Source organism: Symphalangus syndactylus, chromosome 21 (assembly GCF_028878055.3).
Source record: "Symphalangus syndactylus isolate Jambi chromosome 21, NHGRI_mSymSyn1-v2.1_pri, whole genome shotgun sequence".
In the NCBI taxonomy this organism is placed as follows: domain Eukaryota; kingdom Metazoa; phylum Chordata; class Mammalia; order Primates; family Hylobatidae; genus Symphalangus; species Symphalangus syndactylus.
Window position 1 is genome coordinate 45,721,252 of NC_072443.2, and position 24,379 is coordinate 45,745,630.

The window sequence follows — 24,379 nt, forward strand, 5'->3', positions numbered from 1 at the left end:
AGTCTATTCTTACTCATTTTTTTTTTATTATTTTTTGAGATGGAGTCTCGCTCTGTCACCCAGGCTGGAGTGCAGTGGTGCAATCTTGGCTCACCACAACCTCCACCTTCTGGGTTTGAGCAATACTCCTGCCTCAGCCTCTCAAGTAGCTGGGATTACAGGCGGTGCCCGCCACCATGCCCAGCTAATTTTTTGTATTTTTAGTAGAGTTGGGGGTTCACCATGTTGACCAGGCTGGTCTCGAACTCCTGACCTCAGATGATCCACCTCCCTTGGCCTCCCAAAGTGCTGGGATTGCAGGCATGAGCTACCGCGCCCGGCCAAGCCTATTCTTATCCATTTAAAGTTAAGTATATATAAATAGCCAGATTTCTTTTGTTGCTTCTTTTATTTATATTTATATTTTCTCTTCATTCCCCTATGTTGAGGTGTTGGTTCTGATTCCTTTGTTGTATGGTTAAGAGTCCTTTCATTCCCTCAAATAACGTATGCACGCACTTATTTTATTTATTTTTTAGAGACAAGATTTCATTCTGCCACTCAGGCTGGAGTGCAGTGGCACAATTATAGCCCACTGCAGCATCAAACTCCTGGGCTCAAGCAATCCTCCTGCCTCAGCCTTCCAAGCAGCTAGGACTACAAATGTGTACCACCATGCCCAGCTAATTTTTTAATTTTTTTTGTAGATACAGGTTGTCCCCATGTTGCCCATGCTGTTCGGAAACTCCTGGGCTCAAGTGATCATTAGCCATCTAAAATGGTGGGATTACATGCATGAGTCACCACACATGGCCCACTCACTTATTTTATATTTTATTTTACAATTTTGTCTTTTGGTTGACCATCCTAAGTCAGTCATTCGTGTAAACCAATTATAAGCAATTCTATGTGGTTTGTAAACAGGGCAAATTGAGAAAGTTGGAGAGTAGATGAGAAGATCATGGAGGGTCCATGTGCAGGTTTATGGAATATGGCTTTTATCTTGAATACATAGTTTTTTAAGCACAGAAAGATTTTTAAACATGGGAACAATACGATTAGATTTGCCTGCCTGCAGAATGGGGAACAAAATTGGAAAGAGAGTAGGGAGGAGAATAACAATAATCTAGGTGAATGACGATTGAAGGTGTGTAATCACAGTGGACATGGAGCCAATAGGAGGTATTCAATAGTTATTTAGAGGCAATGATAGTTCATATGCTTAGTGGTTGTCTGGTACTTTAATAGTTGCCTTTCTTGGGGTATTGAATAAGGGAATGGACAGAAACTGAAGCTTAAAAGTTAGGAATAGTGCTCAATTTAATGAGGGAGAAAGTTTACATTTATAAAACTTGTTCAAAATGTAGATGGCAGGTGTAGAGATTATGAAAGATTTGTTTCATTTGTTACTTATGACCAGAAATTGTCTCTATTGTTCGTATTTAACGTTCATTGAATATTTATAAAGGTCTTGGTACTTCTTCAGGTGCTGAGAGCAATTTTTAAAAAATTAATGATTAGTTCTTATTTTCAGGAGCTCAGAGAACAATAATACATTGTAATTTTTAGATGTATTCCATTCTAATTAAGACTACAGATATCATTAAGAAGAATATATTGCACAAATCTCTTATCAACTGTAATTTGGAGTCCTTAGGTAACTGTTTTGGGGTATCTTACTTGTTTCAGTCAACACATCTGAAAAATTTACTTACCAGCCAAGTAGACCCACTTTGTTTTGTTATGATCATGCTCCTGACTCTCCAGCTTCCCAGGGCTTCAACTAAGTGCTCCACATCTAACCGTTTTAGAGCTAGCCCAGACATGTCTTCATCTATGTGTTGTGCGTTCTTGATTTTCTGTAGATTACTTTAGTCTTTGGGAGAGGTAAAAAACCCACAAACAACTGTTCCTTTATTTTACATTTATAATTTTCCCTCCATACCTTCAGAAATCTCTAACCTACCCATCTTTTATGGCATTTTCAATTACCAAATTTATCTTATACTCCTCCTACTGGTCATTTAGTAAATCTCTAATGATTAACTTTAATATGATACACCCCTTAGCCTTTTTAGAGGTCATCCTTTTCTGACCTGATCTAACAGTACTATTTGATTACTTTTGTAATATTTGACAAAATTATTATGATAAATCCATTAAAATTTAATGTACTTTTATAAACTTCAGAGGCAAACATACACAATTAATTGCTTAGAAATACATATATGTGGGATAAAGCAAAATAATGACAAACGTAAAATTCCTTCAGGTTCGATGGGGCAGGGACAAAAGATAGGGGAGGAGCATGTAAGTAGATGTAGCTTATTAGTAATGATCTAGGTTTCTTTTATTGCCAACAGAATAGTATAATGAATGACATGTACCCATCACTGAGCTTTAACAATTATCAACATTTTGCTAATCTTTTTTAATCTAGTGTCTTACCATTTTTTTTCCTTGGCATATTTTATAGCAAATCCCAGACAATGCGCCATTTCATCAATGCTTATTTATGTATCTCTAACTGATAAGGACATTTCCATCTTTATCTAAGCACCATGCTATTATCACAAATAACATAATTGATAATAATACTTCATCCATAGTCACAATTTTGTGATGATCTCAAAAACGTGTTTTTAGAGATGTTTGTCTGTAAAATGTCCTAACTAGAATCCAAATAAGATTTCTACATTGTATTTGAATATTGTATTTCTTGTCTCTTTTATTCTTTGAAAGTCCCTTTCCTCTCCACCCCTTTTTTAATTTATCTTTTTTAGAGACAGGGTCTCACTGTGTTGCCCAGGTTGGAGTGCAGTGGCTATTCACGGGTGTGATTATGTCACACTGAAGCCTAGAACTCCTGGCTTCAAGCTGTCCTGCTTCAGCACCCATCCTCCACAAGTAGCTGGTACTACAGTGCCTGCACCTGGCTTTCTTCGCTTTTTTATGCCATTGGTTTGTTGGAAAAACCGTATTATCTGTCCTAGAGAATATACCTACATTCTGGACTCCAAATTATTTCTATCTGGATGTATTTAACTTGTTCCTCTATTCCTTCTATTTTCTATGAATTGGTAGTTATATATCTAAGGGCAGGCTGGATTACAGATTCTTTGGGGTTTGATAAGAGTTAAATTCTTTGGGATTTTTGTGTGGTTTTTGGCAAGAGTATTTTATGGATGGTGCGGTGTACTTTCATATGACATCATTAAGCACATAATGTCTGCTTATCTCACTTTTAATTTTGCTAAAATTAATTAGTGGGTTTAGTGTAAGAGATGTTCCTTAATATGCATAGGGAGGTATTGCTTTAAGAAAATGCCAGATTTTAAAAATTAAACTTATAAAGCAATAAGAAAGAAGATGAGGAGGCTGGGCGCAGTGGCTCATGCCTGTAATCACAGCACTTTGGGAGACTGAGATGGGTGGATCACTTGAGGTCAGGAGTTTGAGACTAGCCTGACCAACATGGTGAAACCCCGTCTCTACTAAAAATATAAAAATTAGCTGGACATGGTTATCCATGCCTATATCCCAACTACTCTGGAGGCTGAAGCAGGAGAATCACTTGAACCCGGGAGGTAGAGGTTGCAGTGAGCCGAGATCGTGCCACTGCACTCCAGCCCGGGCAACAGAGCAAGACTGTCTCCAAAAAAAAAAAAAAAAAAAGGAGGAATAGAAAATATGATTCAAGGCTCTGTTTCCTTATCCATAAAATATATTGGTTGTATTCAAATTGAATCTCAATTACTCATTATAGGCCAATGAAACAAATCTTTACTGTCACAAGGTGAGTACCTCCTCTCTTCCCTTTCCTCAATGACAGCAGCTTTGAGATTTCAGCCTATCTTCATCTGTCTTTTTTACTACACTCTTTGGATTCAGGGTAGTAAATTTAGGTAGTTTCTGGGTGACTTGAAGTATAACATAGAAGGAGAAACCCAGAATCAAGATTTCAAAGGCCTTCCCAACTGAATTCCTATGATAAATTTTAAGTAATAATAATTAACTTTTTAAACAGGGTTCAACTCCACCAGTAACTGTTTTCAAAGGTTCAAAAAAACCTTACTTAAAAGAATGCATTTTGATTATTAACCATGATACTGGAGAATGTCGACTAGAAAAACTCAGCAGCAACATCACTGTAAAAAAAACAAGGTATGTGGTTTAATGAAATAAATTATATTATAAACATAAATTTCTAAGGAAATGTCAGGAAAAAAATTACTGTATTAAGTCACATTATAATATAAGGGTTATTTCTGTGTGGTACAAAAATGTTTTAATCTTTTTCTAAGTTTAAATTTGGTGGAGATCCTAAGCCAAAAGCTTTTAACCACATCACCCTGTGATATATAAAAGCTTGTTTTGCTTCTAAATGCTTTCTATAGGTATAGGTACACTTTTTATCCTATTGTAGATACTTCTGTATAACTGGATTGAAGGAAGCCATTATACATTCTCTAAAATAATTTCATCTTCATTAGTAAAAATGTATTGAGTACCTAGGATGTGTAATGTACTAGAAAAAGGAAAGTTTGCTCTGCAAACACCTCAAAACTTCTGCATTTTATTCAGATAAACAGATTATTCCATTTAAAAAGTCGATAGGAGAATATACCCATCTCAAATCCTTTTTGGAAATAGGTAACACATTACTTACCATGTAATATAAGGATGTTTGCTCTAAAAGCTATGCAAATAGTATAGACAAAAATTGCTCTAGGAATTAAGAAAAAGGAGAAGTAATGGTAGATTGGAAAATTCAGGGAGGCCTTTTTGATGTACCTTAAGAGGAGATTAGGATCATAAGAATTACCTTGGGTGCTTGTTAAACATTAGTTCCCAAATCCAACCTTAAATCAGGGAAGGATCCTGGGAAACTCTATTTTTTAATATCCCCTCACCTCTACCATCCATGCCCTGCTGTGATTCACACCAGAAGAAAGTTTGTGAAATACCGATTTAATTGATTAGAGAGGAGATGAGGATGTAAGACAAGTTTGATATCTGACTTATTCAGGACCAATGAGTAAGACCTACTTGAATGGAGCAGAGGTTTGTCTCTGTACCTGTGTATATGTTTTGGAAAGTAGGGGGCGATGTTGATATTGGGCTAGAGGTAAGGTTGTAATTTTGTTGGTTGAGGTTAATGCCGTCAATATTAACTAAGACATTAGGACATTACCTTGCTGGTAGTGGTTACATATTAAAGTCTTTTTAACCAGGGATTGGCATGTTTACAGTTTTGTCTTAAAACATTAATTCAGTAGAGAAACTGAGTAAATGAAACAATGTAGGAATCAGAAAAAATGTATAAACCAGGATTTTTGAGGACAGGAATGAAAAGAAAAGTGAGGTTCTAAAGACTTTTTGAAGGAAGAACTGACAGGATTTGGTGACTGGAAATGGGAGAGGCAAAAATCAAGCATACTTTTGTTATACACTCTTCTTAAAGATATTGAGAGAAAAGTATATGAATCTCCTTTATTGTCATGCCTGTCTTAAGTTATGAATGGAAACTGTAGAAGTGATTTGTTTTAACAGAAATGATAATTTTAGAACTTACAGAATATATCGTACCTGTTATACATTTATATTTTTTCTTTTATTTTAGTCATTTGTGAATATCTTAGCTGTTCAATTTAAGCAATGGCTTTTTTTTTTTTTGGTTGTTGTTTTATTTATTTTTAAATAGAGATGGGGGGATCTCGTTATATTGCCCAGGCTGGTCTTGAACTCCTGGCCTCAAACCATCTTCCTTCCTCAGCCTCCGAAAGTGCTGGGATTATAGGCATGAGCCACTGCACCAGCCTGGATTTTTGTTTTTGTTTTATGAGACAGGGTCTCACTCTGTTCCCCAGGCTGGAGTGCAGTGGTGCAATCATAGCTTACTGCAGCTTCTAACTCCTGGGCTCAAATGATCCTCCCACAGCCTCCTAAGTAGCTGAGATTACAGGTGTGCATCATCATGCCCAGCTAATATTTTTATTAGTTTTGTACAGACAGGGTCTCACTATGTTGACCAGGCTGGTCTTGAATGAATTCCTGGCCTCAAGTAATCCTCCCACTTCAGCCTCCCAATATGCTGGGATTATAGGCATGAGGCACCAAGCCTGGCACTGGTTTTGTTTTTGTTCTTGTTTGTATCCCTCAATGGACATGTGTATCACAGAGATAGAACTTGATAAATACTTGTTAAATAATGAACTAAATTAATGTTTTAATTATGGAATATTATTCTAAAGATGTTTAGGAGAAGAGTAAGTGGTCAGTTTTAGTAACTTTGTAAGTTGAAATTTTTGTTACATTGCTGTCATACCTGTTTCAATATTTGATATTCTTAATTGCAGAGTTGAAGGAAGCAGTAAAATTCAGTATCGCAAAGAACAACAGCAACAACAAATGTGGAATTCAGCCAGGACTCCCAATCTTGTAAAACATTCTCCATCTGAAGATAAGATGTCCCCAGCATCTCCAATAGATGATATCGAAAGAGGTAAAATCTAAGTGTATGTAACATCCCTTTATAAGAGATAATTAAGAAATGTTAAGGCCAGGCACAGTGGCTCACACCTGCAATCCCAGCACTTTAGGAGGCCGAGGCAGGTGGATCATGAGGTCAGTAGTTCAACACCAGCCTGGCCAACATGGTGAAACCCCATCTCTGCTAAAAATACAAAAATTAGCTGGGCATGGTGGCATGCGCCTGTGGTCCCACCTACTCGGGAGGCTGAGGCAGAAGAATCACTTGAACTTGAGAGGCGGAGGTTGCAGTGAGCCAAGATTGCACCACTGCACTCCAGCCTTGGTGACAGAGTGAGACTCCATCTCAAAAAAAAAAAAAAAAAAGAAATGCTAAATGAATTTTTTCATTTTAATTAACAGTGGTACTAATTATAAACGTTTACCAAGAGCATAATATTTTTTGTAATTATGCATTTTTCTGGGGTAATGATGTAGCTTATGATTTTTAGTTTTATGTAAGCAATATCCATATAAGAGAATCTGTATAATTTTATTTTTTTATTATACTTTAAGTTCTAGGGTACATGTACACAACGTGCAGGTTTGTTACGTATGTATACATGTGGTATGTTGGTGTGCTGCACCCATTAACTCATCATTTACATTAGGTATATCTCCTAATGTTATCCCTCCCCTCTCCCCCCACCCCATGACAGGCCCCGGTGTGTGATGGACACCCTGTGTCCAAGTGATCTCATTGTTCAATTCCCACCTGTGAGTGAGAACATGTGGTGTTTGGTTTTCTGTCCTTGCAGTAGGTTGCTCAGAATGATGGTTTCTAGCTTCATCCATGTCCCTACAAAGGACGTGAACACATCCTTTTTTATGGCTGCATAGTATTCCACGGTGTATATGCGCCACATTTTCTTAATCCAGTCTATCATTGGTGGACACTTGGGTTGGTTCCAAGTCTTTGCTATTGTGAATAGTGCTGCAACAAACATACATGTGTATGTGTCTTTATAGCAGCATGATTTATAATCCTTTGGGTATATACCCAGTAATGGGATGGCTGAGTCAAATGGTATTTCTAGTTCTAGATCCTTGAGGAATCGCCACACAGTCTTCCACAATGGTTGAACTAGTTTACAGTCCCATTAACAGTGTAAAAGTGTTCCTATTTCTCCACATCCTCTCCAGCACCTGTTGTTTCCTGCCTTTTTAATGATCGCCATTCTAACTGGTGTGAGATAGTATCTCATTGTGATTTTGATTTGCATTTCTCTGATGACCAGTGATGATGAGCATTTTTTCATGTGTCTGTTGGCTGCAGAAATATCTTCTTTTGAGAAATGTCTGTTCATATCCTTTGCCCACTTTTTGATGGGGTTGTTTGTTTTTTCTTGTAAATTTGTTTACGTTCTTTGTAGATTCTGGATATTAGCCCTTTGTCAAATGGATAAATTGCAAAAATTTTCTCCCATTCTGTAGGTTGTCTGTTCACTCTGATGGCAGTTTCTTTTGCTGTGCAGAAGCTTTTTAGTTTAATTAGATCCCATGTGTCAATTTTGGCTTTTGTTTCCATTGCTTTTGGTGTTTTAGTCATGAAGTCCTTGCCCATGCCTATGTCCTGAATGGTATTGCCTAGCTTTTCTTCTAGGGTTTTTATAGTTTTAGGTCTAACATGTAAGTCTTTAATCCATCTTGAATTAATTTTTGTATAAGGTGTAAGGAAGGGATCCAGTTTCAGCTTTCTACATATGGCTAGCCAGTTTTCCCAGCACCATGTATTAAATAGGGAATCCTTTCCCCGTTGCTTGTTTTTGTCAGGTTTGTCAAAGATCAGATGATTGTAGATGTGTGGTGTGATTTCTGAAGCCTCTGTTATGTTCCATGGGTCTATATATTTGTTTTGGTACCAGTACCATGCTCTTTTGGTTACTGTAGCCTTGCAGTATAGTTTGAAGTCAGATAGCGTGATGCCTCCAGCTTTGTTCTTTTTGCTTAGGATTGTCTTGGCAATGGGGGCTCTATTTTGTGTCCATATGACTTTAAAGTAGTTTTTTCAAATTCTCTGAAGAAAGCCATTGATAGCTTGATGGGGATGGCATCAAATCTATAAATTACCTTTGGGAGTATGGCCATTTTCATGATATTGACTCTTCCTATCCATGAGCATGGAACGTTCTTCCATTTGTTTGTGTCCTCTTTTATTTTGTTGAGCAGTGGTTTGTAGTTCTGCTTGAAGAGGTCCTTCACATCCCTTGTAAGTTGGATTCCTAGGTATTTTATTCTCTTTGAAGCAATTGTGAATGGGAGTTCACTCATGAGTTGGCTCTCTGTTTGTCTGTTATTGGTGTATAGGAATGCTTGTGATTTTTGCACATTGATTTTGTATCCTGAGACTTTGCTGAAGTTGCTTATCAGCTTAAGGAGATTTGGGGCTGAGACAATGGGGTTTTCTAAATGTACAATCATGTCAACTGCAAACAGGGACAATTTGACTTCCTCTTTTCCTAATTGAATACCCTTTGTTTCTTTATCCTCCCTGATTGCCCTGGCCAGAACTTCCAACACTATGTTGAATAGGAGTGGTGAAAGAGGGCATCCCTGTCTTGTGCCAGTTTTCAAAGGGAATGCTTCCAGTTTTTGCCCATTCAGTATGATATTGGTTGTGGATTTGTCATAAACAGCTCTTATTATTTTGAGATATGTTCCATCCATACCTAATTTATTGAGAGTTTTTAGCATGAAGAGCTGTTGAATTTTGTCGAAGGCCTTTTCTGCATCTATTGAGATAATCGTATGGTTTTTGTCATTGGTTCTGTTTATGTGATGGATTACGTTTATTGATTGGCATATGTTGAACCAGCCTTGTATCCCAGGGATGAAGCCAACGTGATCGTGAGGGATAAGCTTTTTGATGTGCTGCTGGATTCAGTTTGCCAGTATTTTATTGAGGATTTTCGCATCAGTGTTCACCAGGGATACTGGTCTAAAATTCTCTTTTTTTGTTGTGTCTCTGCCAGGCTTTGGTATCAGGATGATGCTGGCCTCATAAAATGAGTTAGGGAGGATTTCATCTTTTTCTATTGATTGGAATAGTTTCAGAAGGAATGGTACCAGCTCCTTTTTCTACTTCTGGTAGAATTCGGCTGTGAATCCGTCTGGTCCTGACCTTTTTTTGGTTGGTAGGCTATTAATTATTACCTCAATTTCAGAGCCTGTATTGGTCTATTCAGGGATTCAATTTTTTCCTGGTTTAGTCTTGGGAGGGTGTGTGTGTCCAGGAATTTATCCACTTCTTCTAGATTTTCTAGTTTATTTGCGTAGAGGTGCTTATAGTATTCTCTGATGGTAGTTTGTATTTCTGTGGGATCTGTGGTGATATCCCGTTTATCATTTGTTATTGTATCTATTTGATTCTTCTCTCTTTTCTTCTTTATTAGTCTTGCTAGCAGTCTATCAATTTTGTTGATCTTTTCAAAAACCATCTCATGGATTCACTGATTTTTTGAAGGGTTTTTTGTGTCTCTACTTCCTTCAGTTCCACTCTGATCTTAGTTATTTCTTGCCTTCTGCTAGCTTTTGAATTTGTTTGCTCTTGCTTCTTTAGTTCTTTTAATGGTGATGTTAGGGTGTTGATTTTTAGATCTTTCCTGGTTTCTCTTGTGGGCATTCAGTGCTATAAATTTCCCTCTATACACTGTTTTAAATGTGTCCCAGAGATTCTGGTACGTTGTGTCTTTGTTCTCATTGGTTTCAAAGGACATCTTTATTTCTGCCTTCATTTTGTTATTTACCCAGTAGTCATTCAGGAGCAGGTTGTTCAGTTTCCATGTAGTCGTGTGGTTTTGAGTGAGTTTCTTAATCCTGAGTTCTAATTTGATTGCACTGTGGTCTGAGAGACAGTTTGTTGTGATTTGTATTCTTTTATATTTGCTGAGGAGTGCTTTACTTCCAACTATGTGGTCAATTTTGGAATAAGTGTGATGTGGTGCTGAGAAGAATGTATATTCTATTGATTTGGGGTGGAGAGTTCTGTAGATGTTTATTAGGTCTGCATGGTGCAGAACTGAGTTCATGTCCTGTATATCCTTGTTAACCTTCTGTCTCATTGATCTGTCTAATATTGACAGTGGAGTGTTGAAATCTCCCGTTATTATTGTTTGGGAGTCTAAGTCTCTTGGTATATCTCTAAGGACTTGCTTTATGAATCTGGGTGCTCCTGTACTGGGTGCATATATATTTAGGATAGTTAGGTCTTCTTGTTGAATTGATCCCTTTCTGTTATGTAATGGCCTTCCTTGTCTCTTTTCATCTTTGTTGGTTTAAAGTCTGTTTTGTCAGAGACTAGTATTCCAACACCCTTTTTTTGGTTTTCCATTTGCATAGTAGATCTTCTTCTATCCCTTTATTTAAAGCCTATGTGTGTCTCTGCATGTGAGATGTGTCTCCTGAATACAGCACACTGATGGTCTTGACTCTTTATCCAATTTGTCAGTCTGTGTCTTTTAATTGGAGCATTTAGCTTATTTACATTTAAGGTTAATATTGTTATGTGTTAATTGGATCCTGTTGTTATGATGTTAGCTGGTTATTTTGCTCATTAGTTGATGTAGTTTCTGCCTAGCATCGACGGTCTTTACAATTTGGCATATTTTTGTAGTGGCTGGTACCAGTTGTTCCTTTCCATGTTTAGTGCTTCCTTCAGGAGCTCTTGTAAAGCAGGCCTGGTGGTGACAAAATCTCTCAGCATTTGCTTGTCTGTAAAGGATTTTATTTCTCCTTCACTTATGAAGCTTAGTTTGGCTGGATATGAAATTCTGGGTTGAAAATTCTTTTCTTGATAGGAACAGCTCCGGTCTACAGCTCCCAGCCTGAGCGACACAGAAGATGGGTGATTTCTGCATTTGTTTGAGGTACCGGTTTCATCTCACTAGGGAGTGCCAAACAGTGGGTGCAGGACAGTCGGTGAAGCTCACTGAGCGCGAGCCAAAGCAGGGCGAGGCATTGCCTCACTTGGGAAGCGCAAGGGGTCAGGGAGTTCCCTTTCCTAGTCAAAGAAAGGGGTAACAGACGGCACCTGGAATATCGGGTCAGTCCCACCCTAATACTGCACTTTTCCAACGGGCCTGGAAAACGGCACACTAGGAGATTGTGTCCCGCACCTGGCTCGGAGGGTCCTATGCCCATGGAGTCTCGCTGATTGCTAGCACAGCAGTCTGAGATCAAGCTGCAAGGCGGCAGCAAGGCTGGGGGAGGGGCGCCCACCATTGCCCAGGCTTGCTTAGGTAAACAAAGCAGCCAGGAAGCTTGAACTGGGTGGAGCCCACCACAGCTCAAGGAGGCCTGCCTGCCTCTGTAGGCTCCACCTCTGGGGGCAGGGCACAGACAAACAAAAAGTCAGCAGGAACCTCCACAGACATAAATGTCCCTGTCTGACTGACAGCTTTGAAGAGAGTAGTAGTTCTCCCAGCATGCAGCTGGAGATCTGAGAACGGACAGACTGCCTCCAAAAGTGGGTCCCTCACCCCTGAGCAGCCTAACTGGGAGGCACCCCCCCAGTAGGGACGGACTGACACCTCACTCAGCCGGGTACTCCTCTGAGACAAAAATTCCAGAGGAACTATCAGACAGCTGAATTTGTGGTCTCACGAAAATCTGCAGTTCTGCAGCCACCGCTGCTGACACCCAGCCAAACAGGGTCTGAGAGTGGACCTATAGTAAACTCCAACAGACCTGCAGCTGAGGGTCCTGTCTGGTAGAAGGAAAACTAACAAACAGAAAGGACATCCACACCAAAAACCCATCTGTACATCACCATCATCAAAGACCAAAAGTAGATAAAACCCCAAAGATGGGGAAAAAACAGAGCAGAAAAACTGGAAACTCTAAAAAGCAGAGCACCTCTCCACCTCCAAAGGAACGCAGTTCCTCACCAGCAACGGAACAAAGCTGGATGGAGGATGACTTTGACGAGTTGAGAGAAGAAGGCTTCAGACGATCAAACTACTCTGAGCTACAGGAGGAAATTCAAAACAATATCAAAGAAGTTAAAAACTTTGAAAAAAAATTAGAAGAATGGATAACTAGAATAACCAATGGAGAGAAGGGCTTAAAGGAGCTAATGGAGCTGAAAGCCAAGTTTCGAGAACTACGCGAAGATTGCAGAAGCCTCAGTAGCAGATGCAATCAACTGGAAGAAAGGGTATCGCTGATGGAAGATGAAATGAACGAAATGAAGCGAGAAGGGAAGTTTAGAGAAAAAAGAATAAAAAGAAATGAAGAAAGCCTCCAAGAAATTTGGGACTATGTGAAAAGACCAAACCTACGTCTGATTGGTGTACCTGAAAATGACGGGGAGAATGGAACCAAGTTGGAAAACACTCTGCAAGATATTATCCAGGAGAACTTCCCCAATCTAGCAAGGCAGGCCAACATTCAGATTCAGGAAATACAGAGAACGCCACAAAGATACTCCTTGAGAAGAGCAACTCCAAGACACATAATTGTCAGATTCACCAAAGTTGAAATGAAGGAAAAAATGTTAAGGGCAGCCAGAGAGAAAGGTCACGTTACCCACAAAGGGAAGCCCATCAGACTAACAGCTGATCTCTCGGCAGAAACTCTACAAGCCAGAAGAGAGTGGGGGCTGATATTCAACATTCTTAAAGAAAAGAATTTTCAACCCAGAATTTCATATCCAGCCAAACTAAGCTTCATAAGTGAAGGAGAAATAAAATACTTTACAGACAAGCAAACGCTGAGTGATTTTGTCACCACCAGGCCTGCCCTAAAAGAGCTCCTGAAGGAAGCACTAAACATGGAAAGGAACAACCGGTACCAGCCACTGCAAAAACATGCCAAATTGTAAAGACCATTGAGGCTAGGAAGAAACTGCAACAACTAACGAGCAAAATAACCAACTAACATCATAATGACAGGATCAGATTCACACATAACAATATTAACGTTAAATGTAAATGGGCTAAATGCTCCAATTAAAAGACACAGACTGGCAAACTGGATAAGGAGTCAGGACTCATCAGTGTCCTGTATTCAGGAAACCCATCTCACGTGCAGAGACACACATAGACTCAAAATAAAGGGATGGAGGAAGATCTATCAAGCAAATGGAAAACAAAAAAAGGCAGGGGTTGCAATCCTAGTCTCTGATAAAATAGACTTTAAACCAACAAAGATCAAAAGAGACAAAGAAGGCCATTACATAATGGTAAAGGGATCAATTCAACAAGAAGAGCTAACTATCCTAAATATATATGCACCCAACACAGGAGCACGCAGATTCATAAAGCAAGTCCTGAGCGACCTACGAAGGGACTTAAACTCCCACACAAAAATAATGGGAGATTTTAACACCCCACTGTCAGCATTAGACAGATCAACGAGACAGAAAGTTAACAAGGATATCCCGGAATTGAACTCAGCTCTGCACAAAGTGGAACTAATAGACATCTACAGAACTCTCCACCCCAAATCAACAGAATATACATTTTTTTCAGCACCACACTACACCTATTCCAAAATTGACCACATAGTTGGAAGTAAAGCACTCCTCAGCAAATGTAAAAGAACAGAAATTATAACAAACTGTCTCTCAGACCACAGTGCAATCAAACTAGAACTCAGGATTAAGAAACTCACTCAAAACCACTCAACTACATGGAAACTGAACAACCTGCTCCTGAATGACTATTGGGTACATAATGAAATGAAGGCAGAAATAAAGATGTTCTTTGAAACCAACGAGAACAAAGACACAACATACCAGAATCTCTGGGACGCATTCAAAGCAGTGTGTAGAGGGAAATTTATAGCACTAAATGCCCACGAGAGAAAGCAGGAAAGATCCAAAATTGATGCCCTAACATCACCATTAAAAGAACTAGAAAAGCAAGAGCAAACACCTTCAGAAGCTAGCAGAAGGCTAGAAATAACTAAAATCAGAGCAGAACTGAAGGAAATAGAGACACAAAAAACCCTTCAAAAAATTAATGAATCCAGGAGCTGGTTTTTTGAAAAGATCAACAAAATTGATAGACCGCTAGCAAGACTAATAAAGAAGAAAAGAGAGAAGAATCAAATAGATGCAATAAAAAATGAAAAAGGGGATATCACCACCGATCCCACAGAAATACAATCTACTGTCAGAGAATACTAGAAACACCTCTATGCAAATAAACTAGAAAATCTAGAAGAAATGGATAAATTCCTCGACAAATACACCCTCCCAAGACTAAACCAGGAAGAAGTTGAATCTCTGAATAGACCAATAACAGGTTCTGAAATCGTGGCAATAATCAATAGCTTACCAACCAAAAAGAGTCCAGGACCTGATGGATTCACAGCCGAATTCTACCAGAGGTACAAGGAGGAACTGGTACCATTCCTTCTGAAACTATTCCAATCGATAGAAAAAGAGGGAATCCTCCCTAACACATTTTATGAGGCCAGCATCGTCCTGATACCAAAGCCTGGCAGAGACATAACCAAAAAAGAGAATTTCAGACCAATATCCTTGATGAACATTGATGCAAAAATCCTCAATAAAATACTGGCAAACCGAATCCAGCAGCACATCAAAAAGCTTATCCACCATAATCAAGTGGGCTTCATCCCTGGGATGCAAGGCTGGTTCAACATACACAAATCAATAAATGTAATCCAGCATATAAACAGAACCAAAGACAAAAACCACATGATTATCTCAATAGATGCAGAAAAGGCCTTTGACAAAATTCAACAACGCTTGATGCTAAAAACTCTCAATAAATTAGGTATTGATGGGACATATCTCAAAATAATAAGAGCTATCTATGACAAACCCACAGCCAATATCATACTGAATGGGCAAAAACTGGAAGCATTCCCTCTGAAAACTGGCACAAGACAGGGATGCCCTCTCTCACCTCTCCTATTCAACATAGTGCTGGAAGTTCTGGCCAGGGCAATCAGGCAGGAGAAGGAAATAAAGGGCATTCAATTAGGAAAAGAGGAAGTCAAATCGTCCCTGTTTGCAGATGACATGATTGTATATCTAGAAAACTCCATTGTCTCAGCCCAAAATCTCCTTAAGCTGATTAGCAACTTCAGCAAAGTCTCAGGATACAAAATCAATGTACAAAAATCACAAGCATTCTTGTACACCAATCACAGACAAACAGCCAAATCATGAGTGAACTCCCATTCACAATTGCTTCAAAGAGAATAAAATACCTAGGAATCCAACTTACAAGGGATGTGAAGGACCTCTTCAAGGAGAACTACAAACCACTGCTCAATGAAATAAAAGAGGATACAAACAAATGGAAGAACATTCCATGCTCATGGGTTGGAAGAATCAATATCGTGAAAATGGCCATACTGCCCAAGGTAATTTATAGATTCAATGCCATCCCCATCAAGCTACCAATGACTTTCTTTACAGAATTGGAAAAAACTACTTTAAAGTTCATATGGAACCAAAAAAGAGCCCGCATCGCCAAGTCAATCCGAAGCCAAAAGAACAAAGCTGGAGGCATCACGCTACCTGACTTCAAACTATACTACAAGGCTACAGTAACCAAAACAGCATGGTACTGGTACCACAACAGAGACATAGATCAATGGAACAGAACAGAGCCCTCAGAAATGATGCCACATATCTACAACTATCTGATCTTTGACAAACCTGACAAAAACAAGAAATGGGGAAAGGATTCCCTATTTAATAAATGGTGCTGGGAAAACTGGCTAGCCATATGTAGAAAGCTGAAACTGGATCCCTTCCTTACACCTTATACAAAAATTAATTCAAGATGGATTAAAGACTTACATGTTAGACCTAAAACCATTAAAATCCTACAAGAAAACCTAGGCAATACCATTCAAGACACAGGCGTGGGCAAGGACTTCATGTCTAAAACACCATAAGCAATGGCAACAAAAGCCAAAATTGACAAATGGGATCTAATTAAACTAAAGAGCTTCTGCACAGCAAAAGAAACTACCATCAGAGTGAACAGGCAACCTACAGAATGGGAGAAAATTTTTGCAACCTACTCATCTGACAAAGGGCTAATATCCAGAATCTACAATGAACTCAAACAAATTTACAAGAAAAAAACAAACAACCCCATCAAAAAGTGGGCAAAGGACATGAACAGACACTTCTCAAAAGAAGACATTCATGCAGCCAAAAAACACATGAAGAAATGCTCATAATCACTGGCCATCAGAGAAATGCAAATCAAAACCACAGTGAGATACCATCTCACACCAGTTAGAATGGCCATCATTAAAAAATCAGGAAACAACAGGTGCTGGAGAGGATGTGGAGAAATAGGAACACTTTTACACTGTTGGTTGGACTGTAAACTAGTTCAACCATTGTGGAAGTCAGTGTGGCGATTCCTCAGGGATCTAGAACTAGAAATACCATTTGACCCAGCCATCCCATTACTGGGTATATACACAAAGGACTATAAATCATGCTGCTATAAAGACACATGCACACGTATGTTTATTGCAGCACTATTCACAATAGCAAAGAGTTGGAACCAACCCAAATGTCCAACAACAATAGACTGGATTAAGAAAATGTGGCACATATACACCATGGAATACTATGCAGCCATAAAAAATGATGAGTTCATGTCCTTTGTAGGGACATGGATGAAACTGGAAAACATCATTCTCAGTAAACTATCGCAAGGACAAAAAACCAAACACCGCATGTTCTCACTCATAGGTGGGAATTGATCAATGAGAACTCATGGACACATCACACTCTGGGGACTGTTGTGGGGTTGGGAGAGGGGGGAGGGACAGCATTAGGAGATATACCTAATGCTAAATGACGAGTTAATGGGTGCAGGAAATCAACATGGCACATGGATACATATGTAACAAACCTGCACATTGTGCACATGTACCCTAAACCTAAAGTATAATAATAGTAATAAAAATTAAAAAATAAATAAATAAATAAATAAATAAATAAATTACAATTTTAAGAGCCAAAAAAAAAAAAAGGAAAATTCTTTTCTTTGAGAATGTTGAATAACGGCCCCTACGCTCTTCTGGCTTGTAGAGTTTCTGCCGAGAGATCTGCTGTTAGTCTGACGGGCTTCCCTTTGTGGGTAACCCGACCTTTCTCTCTGGCTGCCTTTAACATTTTTTCCTTCATTTCAACGTTGGTGAATCTGACAATTATGTGTCTTGGAGTTGCTCTTCTCCAGGAGTATCTTTGTGGTGTGCTCTGTATTTCCTGAATTTTAATGTTGGCCTGCCTTGCTAGGTTGGGGAAATTCTCCTGGATAATATCCTGAAGAGTGTTTTCCAACTTGGTTCCATTCTCCCTGTCACTTTCAGGTACACCAATCAAACGTAGATTTGGTGTTTTAACAGTGTGCCATATTCTTGGAGACTTTGTTCATTTCTTTCTACTCTTTTTACTCTAAGCTTCTCTTCTCACTTCATTTCATTCATTTGATCTTCAATCACTGAAACCCTTTCTTCCACTTGATCTAATTGGCTACTGAAGCTTGTAGAAGCATCACGTAGTTCTAGTGCCATGGTTTTCAGCTCCATCAGGTCATTTAAGGTCTTCTCTATATGCTGTTTATTCTAGTTAGCCATTCGTCTAATCTTTTTTCAAGGTTTTTAGCTTCTTTGCGATGGGTTCGAACATCCTCCTTTAGCTTGGAGAACTTTGTTATCACTGATCGTCTGAAGCCTTCTTCTCTCAACTCGTCAAAGTCATTCTCTGTCCAGCTTTATTCCATTGCTGGCGAGGAGCTGCGTTCCTTTGGAGGAGAAGAGGCATTCTGATTTTTGGAATTTTCAGCTTTTCTGCTCTGGTTTCTCCCCATCTTTTATCCCAAAAGGTAGATAAAGGTTTTATCTACTTTTGGTCTTTGATAATGGTGATTTACAGATGGGGTTTTGGTGTGGATGTCCTTTCTGTTTGTTAGTTTTCATTCTAACAGTCAGGACCCTCAGCTGCATGTCTGTTGGAGTTTGCTGGAGGTGCACTGTAGACCCTGTTTTCCTAGTTATCACCAGCGGAGGCTGCAGAGCAGCAAATATTGCAGAAGGGCAAATGTTGCTGCCTGATCCTTCCTCTGGAAGCTTCGTCTCAGAGGGGCACTTGGCTGTATGAGGTGTCAATCGGCCCCTACTGGTAGGTGTCTCCCAGTTAGGCTACTCGGGGGTCAGGGACCCACTTGAGGAGGAAGTCTGTCCATTCTCAGATCTCAAAGTCTGTGCTGGGAGAACCACTACTCTCTTCAAAGCTGTCAGACAGGGACGTTTAAGTTTGCAGAAGTTTCTGCTGCCTTTTGTTCAGCTATGCCCTGCCCCCAGAGGTGGAGTCTACAGATGCAGGCAGGCATCCTTGAGCTGCAGTGGGCTCCACCTGGTTCAAGCTTCCAGGCCGCTTTGTTTACCTACTCAAGTCTCAGCAATGGTGGACGCCTCTCCCTCAGCCCCGCTGCTGCCTTCCGGTTTGATCTCAGACTGCTGTGCTAGCAGTGAATGAGGCTCTGTGGGCATGGGACCCTCCGAGCCAGGCACGAGATATAATCACCTGGTGTGCCGTTTGCTAAGACCATTGGAAAAGCACAGTATTAGGGGTGGGAGTGTCCCGATTTTCCAGGTACTGTCTGTCACGGCTTCCCTTTGCTAGGAAAGGGAATTTCCTGACCCCTTGCACTTCCTGGGTGAGGCAATGCCCTGCCCTGCTTCGGCTCACACTCAGTGGGCTGCACCCACTGTCCAACAAGCCCCAGTGAGATGAACCCAGTACCTCAGTTGGAAATGCAGAAATCACCCATCTTCTGCGTGGCTCACGGTGGGAGCCGTAGACTGGAGCTGTTCCTATTCAGCCATCTTGGAACCTCCCCTTGTATCATTTTAAATTACTATTCAGGGTAAAAAAAATGACTCTTTAGATATATATAACTGGAGTTTTCTTCTTTCTGGCAATTGTGATGACTCAAATTCAATTCCTCACAGCATCTTCCTGTCAAAATTTTTCATGTATGGCCAGACTGTAGATATTTAAGATGTCACCAATTCCATAGGGAAATGAGGAAATACAGTAAGCAGAATGAGCAGGCAACTTTTTCTGAATTGCTGCTTACTTCTTGGGAGGTATTTTTAGGGAAGTATATACAGTCCTTTTTTAAGTAAGAAAACTTAAATCTCCATTTTTTTTTTTTTTTTTTTTTTTTTTTGAGACGGAGTCTCGCTCTGTCGCCCAGGCTGGAGTGCAGTGGCGCAATCTCGGCTCACTGCAAGCTCCGCCTCCCAGGTTCACGCCATTCTCCATTTTTTTTCTAGCTGCAGTGTGGGTTATCGATGTTGTAGTAATTGTGGCTGCAGTGAGACCCTGGTCACTAAAGTATATTTGCTTCTACACTTTGCCTTCTTAAAATTTTCACATAGCTGTCCGATTTCAGTGTTCCCTTCTAAGCCCAGTAGAGTATTCATTCTCTAATCGATTAGTAGCTCCTATATAAACAATAAAAAAGACAAGTCCAGAACGCTTGGCGATACAACAGGTTTTGAATTTTATTTTTTTTTACATCATGCCTGCTTCCAAATGGATTTGAATTATGATGTCTTTATATACATGAATACAATAAAATATTGGTACAGAAAATCAAGATATTAAAGGGGAAGAGAAGGCAGATTTCCCAATCATTAACACATTAAATTGCTGGGTGTGGTGGTACACACCTATAATCCCAACACTTTGGGAGGACAAGGCAGATGGATCACTTGAGCTCAGGAGTTTGAGACCAGCCTGGGCAACATGGTAAAACCCCATCTCTACAAAAAAATACAAAATTAGCTGGGTGTGGTGGTGTATGCCTGTAGTCCCAGCTACTTGAGAGGCTAAGCTGGGAGGATCACTTGAGCATGGGGAGGTCAAGCCTGCAGTAAGCCGTGATTGTGCCACTGCATTCCAGCCTGGGTGACAGAGTGAGACTCTGTCTCAAAATAATAATAATAATAATAATTTAGCTCTGAGCTTCTAACCACCAAGACATAAGGGAGACACAAGCAGCATATGTTGTATTATCTGATAGGTTACAAAGAATCAGGCTTTTTCCTATTACTAAATTCTAAAAGGAATTCATCATATGGAACCTTTTTCTAGGGAGCATTAAACTTTATATAGTATTCTCAACAGTAATTTTACAGTACAAGTAGAAGTTCTTCCATGTGGTAGTTTTTTAATAGAGGCCTTAATAAAAGCATTGTATCAAAGCATAACTCAGGGAAAAGAATGTTGTAGAGGAGGCAAGGCACAGTGGCTCATGCCTATAATTCCAGCACTTTGGGGGCCCAAGGTGGGAGGATCATTTGAGCCCAGGAGTTTGAGAACAGCCTAGGCAACATGGCGAAACCTCAACTCAATTAAAAAATTGTAAAAATTAAAAGTTAAAAAAAAGAAAGTGTAGAGGATAAGTTAATATGATCTCCAACCATAAAGCTTTCTATTTCTAACTTAGTATGAGAATGGAACTTCATTTACCTTGAGATATTTGTATAACATGTTCCTTAGATTGCATTCTATAAAATATTTTCTTGACCCTACTGTGCCACTGACTACTGTTAAAATGGTTGAAATCACCTTTTCAAGTTTATGTCTGGCAGTTGTACTAATATTTTTGTATCTTAAATTTTACATTTACATCTTTGAGCTATCTAGAATTGAGTTTGGGAGATAAGATAGAGGCTAGGTGCAGTGGCTTACACCTGTAATCCCAGCACTTTGGGAGGCCGAGGTGGGAGGATCGTTTGAGGCCAGGAGTTTAAGATAGCAAGACCCCATCTCTACAAAAAAAAAAAATTTTTTTAAAAAGAAATAAGATGGATCTAAAATTCTACTCTGCTACCTGGAGACAACTCACAGCTGGGAGTACCAGCAAATAGGATGATACCACAGTAAGTAACTGCATTCCTCTAAGTGTTCTCCTTGTATACCTGGCCTGAGGCTCCCTTCCTCCATCAGAGACACTCTATGGCCAGAAGGTCCCTGCAAGTAGAATTCTATTGTAATAAGCATTCAGCCTGGGAAGACTGTTTATACCACTCTACCTCCCAGACCTGCCCTCCTGCCCTATTAACCTAAGATTCTTCTCTCTCATCTAAAGACATCTTGAGACTGGATCGCATCAATAAAGGGAATCCTGCCACAACAAACACTTTGCTAGGAAGCACTTTCCTTTCCTCCACCCCTCCAAGCAGGGGAGCCAATCACAACAAAAAATTACCTGGCTCAGGAAGCACTCTTTATCCCAGGCAAGAGACTCCCTTTCCCCACCTATACGCACCACATCTCCTTGCCTGGTGAAGTCCCTTCTTTCCTTCATGTAGCACCAGCAGGGATCATCGGGAACCCCAGCTGCTGGAGATTTAGTTAAGAAGACCAAGACAATACTGTAAAAACTCTGAAAACGAGATTGTCATTTAAACCACAGCCCACAACAGTAGGCAAGAATATGCATGCTAAACCTAAACAGAGTGATTGCCTACTAAAATTAAAAATTTGAATAAGATATAGATCTCCCCTAGCACAAAAACCAAGATATCCAAGATATAATAGAAAATTATCTGTCATGGCTGGGTGTAGTGGCTCACATCTGTAATCCCAGCACTTTGGGAGGTCAAGGCGAGCAGATCACTTGAGGTCAGGAGTTTGAGACCAGCCTGGCCAACGTGGTGAAACCCTGTCTCTACTAAAATACAAAAATTAGCTGGGTGTGGTGGCACACACCTATAATTCCAGCTACTTGGGAGGCTGAGGCAGGAGAATTGCTTGAACCCAGCAAGTGGAGGTTGCAGTGAGCCAAGATCGTGCCACTGCACTCCAGCCTGGGCGACAGAGCAAAACTCCATCTTAAAAAAAGAAAAAGAAAAAGAAAAAAAGAAAATTACCTGTTGTACCATAATTTGTGATTCAGGAGAATCACATGAATGAGAAAAGACAATCAACTGATACCAACATGAAGATGAATCATATGTTAGAATTATCTGACAATGATCTTTAAACAACTATCACAAATGTGGTTCAGTTATACATTCCCTTGAAGCAAATTAAAAAAAATAGAAAATAGAAAATCACAATAAAGAAATAGAAGTTTTAAGTAAGAATCAAATGGAAATTATAGAACTGACAAATACAATAACAACAAAAATACTCACTGGATGGGCTCAGTGCTAGGGAGTGGATAGAATCAGTTTACTTGTGGATGTATAGAATCCACTCAACCTGAAAATAGAAAATTGACTGAAACAAGATGAGCATGTCCCCAAGAATCTGTGGAAGAATGATAAAATATCCAATATTTGTGTCATTGGAGTCTCAAAGAAGAGGGAGAGCAGGGTTAAAAGAGTATTTAAAGAAATATGTGCAAAAACTTCCCAAGTTTTATGAAAGACATAAACCCACAGATGTAAAAACCTGAACAAACCCCAAATAGGATAAACCCAAAGAAATTGATGCCAAGGTACATCATAATTAAACATCTGAAAACTAAAGGCAAAGAGAAAAGGGTTGAAAGCAAGAAAGAAATGACACATTACCTATGAAAGAATACCATTCGGTTAACATCCAATTTCTCATCTGAAGCCATGGAGCCCAGAAGGGAGTGGCATAATATATTTCAAGTGCTGAAAGAAAAAAAATGTTAAGTGTGAATTCTGTATCTGCCAAAATGATTCTTCAGTAATGAGGGGCAAATAGCCTGCTTCAGAAAGGAAAACTGAAAGAATTTGTTCCTAGGAAACTATCCTTAAATATTGGCTATATAAAGTCATTCAGACAGAAGAGAAATGTTAAATGAAGGAATCTTAGAGTATCAGGAAGAGAGAAACAACAACAGAAAGAGCAAACATATCAATAAGTACAATTGATTATGGTTTTCCTCATGACTTTTCTAAATCGTATGTGATGACTGAAACAAAAATGATAATACCTTCTGATACCCAAAATAATGATATTTCAAAGTGGATATGAGGTTTACTTAGAATGGGAATGCATTGACAAGTCAGGTATGTATATTGAAAAACCCAAACCAACCACTAAGAAAAATAAACAAAATGACACCTTTTAAAACTTTATAAATTAATTGAGATGGCATTCTAAAATGTTTCAAGTAACCCACAGAAAGGCAAGACAAGCGAAACAGAGAAATGAAATACAGAGGAAGCAAACAGAAAACAAATAACAAATTGACACACTTAAGCCCTAACATATAGCAATAATTACTTTAAACATATATCGTCTAAATAAGCCAATTAAAAGACAGATATTGGCAGACTATATAAAAAGCACACCCAACTATATGCTGTTTATAAGAAATTAATGAAATATGTAGCTTGAAAGTAAAAGTATAGAAAATATATACCATTTAAACATTAATTTTAGAAAGCACAAACATATGGCTGTATTAATATCAGATAAAGATGACTTAAGAGCAAAATAGGCCGGGCGCAGTGGCTCATGCCTGTAATCCCAGCACTTTGGGAGGCCGAGGCAGGCAGATCACTTGAGGTCAGGAGTTCATGACCAGCCTGGCCAACATGGTGAAACCCCATCCCTACTAAAAATACAAAAATTAGCCAAGCACAGTGGCACGCACCTTAATCCCAGCCACTCAGGAAGCTGAGGCAGGAGAATCACTTGAACTTGGGAGGCGGAGGTTGCAGTGAGCTGAGATCACGCCACTACCCTGCAGCTTGGGTGACAGAGTGAGACTCCATCTCAAAAGAAAAAAAAAAGAGCAAAATAAATTACTACAAAGAGATACATTAATAATGAATAAAGTATTAATTTACCAGGAAGACATAAATGTGTATACATCTAACAACTGAACTGAACTGAGAAAAATGTGAAACACAAACTGAT

At 39.3% G+C, this 24,379-nt stretch overlaps 1 protein-coding gene across 3 annotated transcripts in view; it reads left to right on the forward strand.

The window, feature by feature from the left end:
- Positions 1-24,379, forward strand: part of EAF2 (ELL associated factor 2) — a 67,680-nt gene that overhangs the window by 16,591 nt on the left and 26,710 nt on the right. For all 3 annotated transcript variants that reach the window (XM_055260692.2, XM_055260694.2, XM_063630168.1), the window contains exons 3-4: positions 4,007-4,143; positions 6,339-6,484. In XM_055260692.2, the coding sequence (XP_055116667.1) occupies positions 4,007-4,143; positions 6,339-6,484 (283 nt within the window). The remainder of the gene's footprint in view (positions 1-4,006; positions 4,144-6,338; positions 6,485-24,379) is intronic.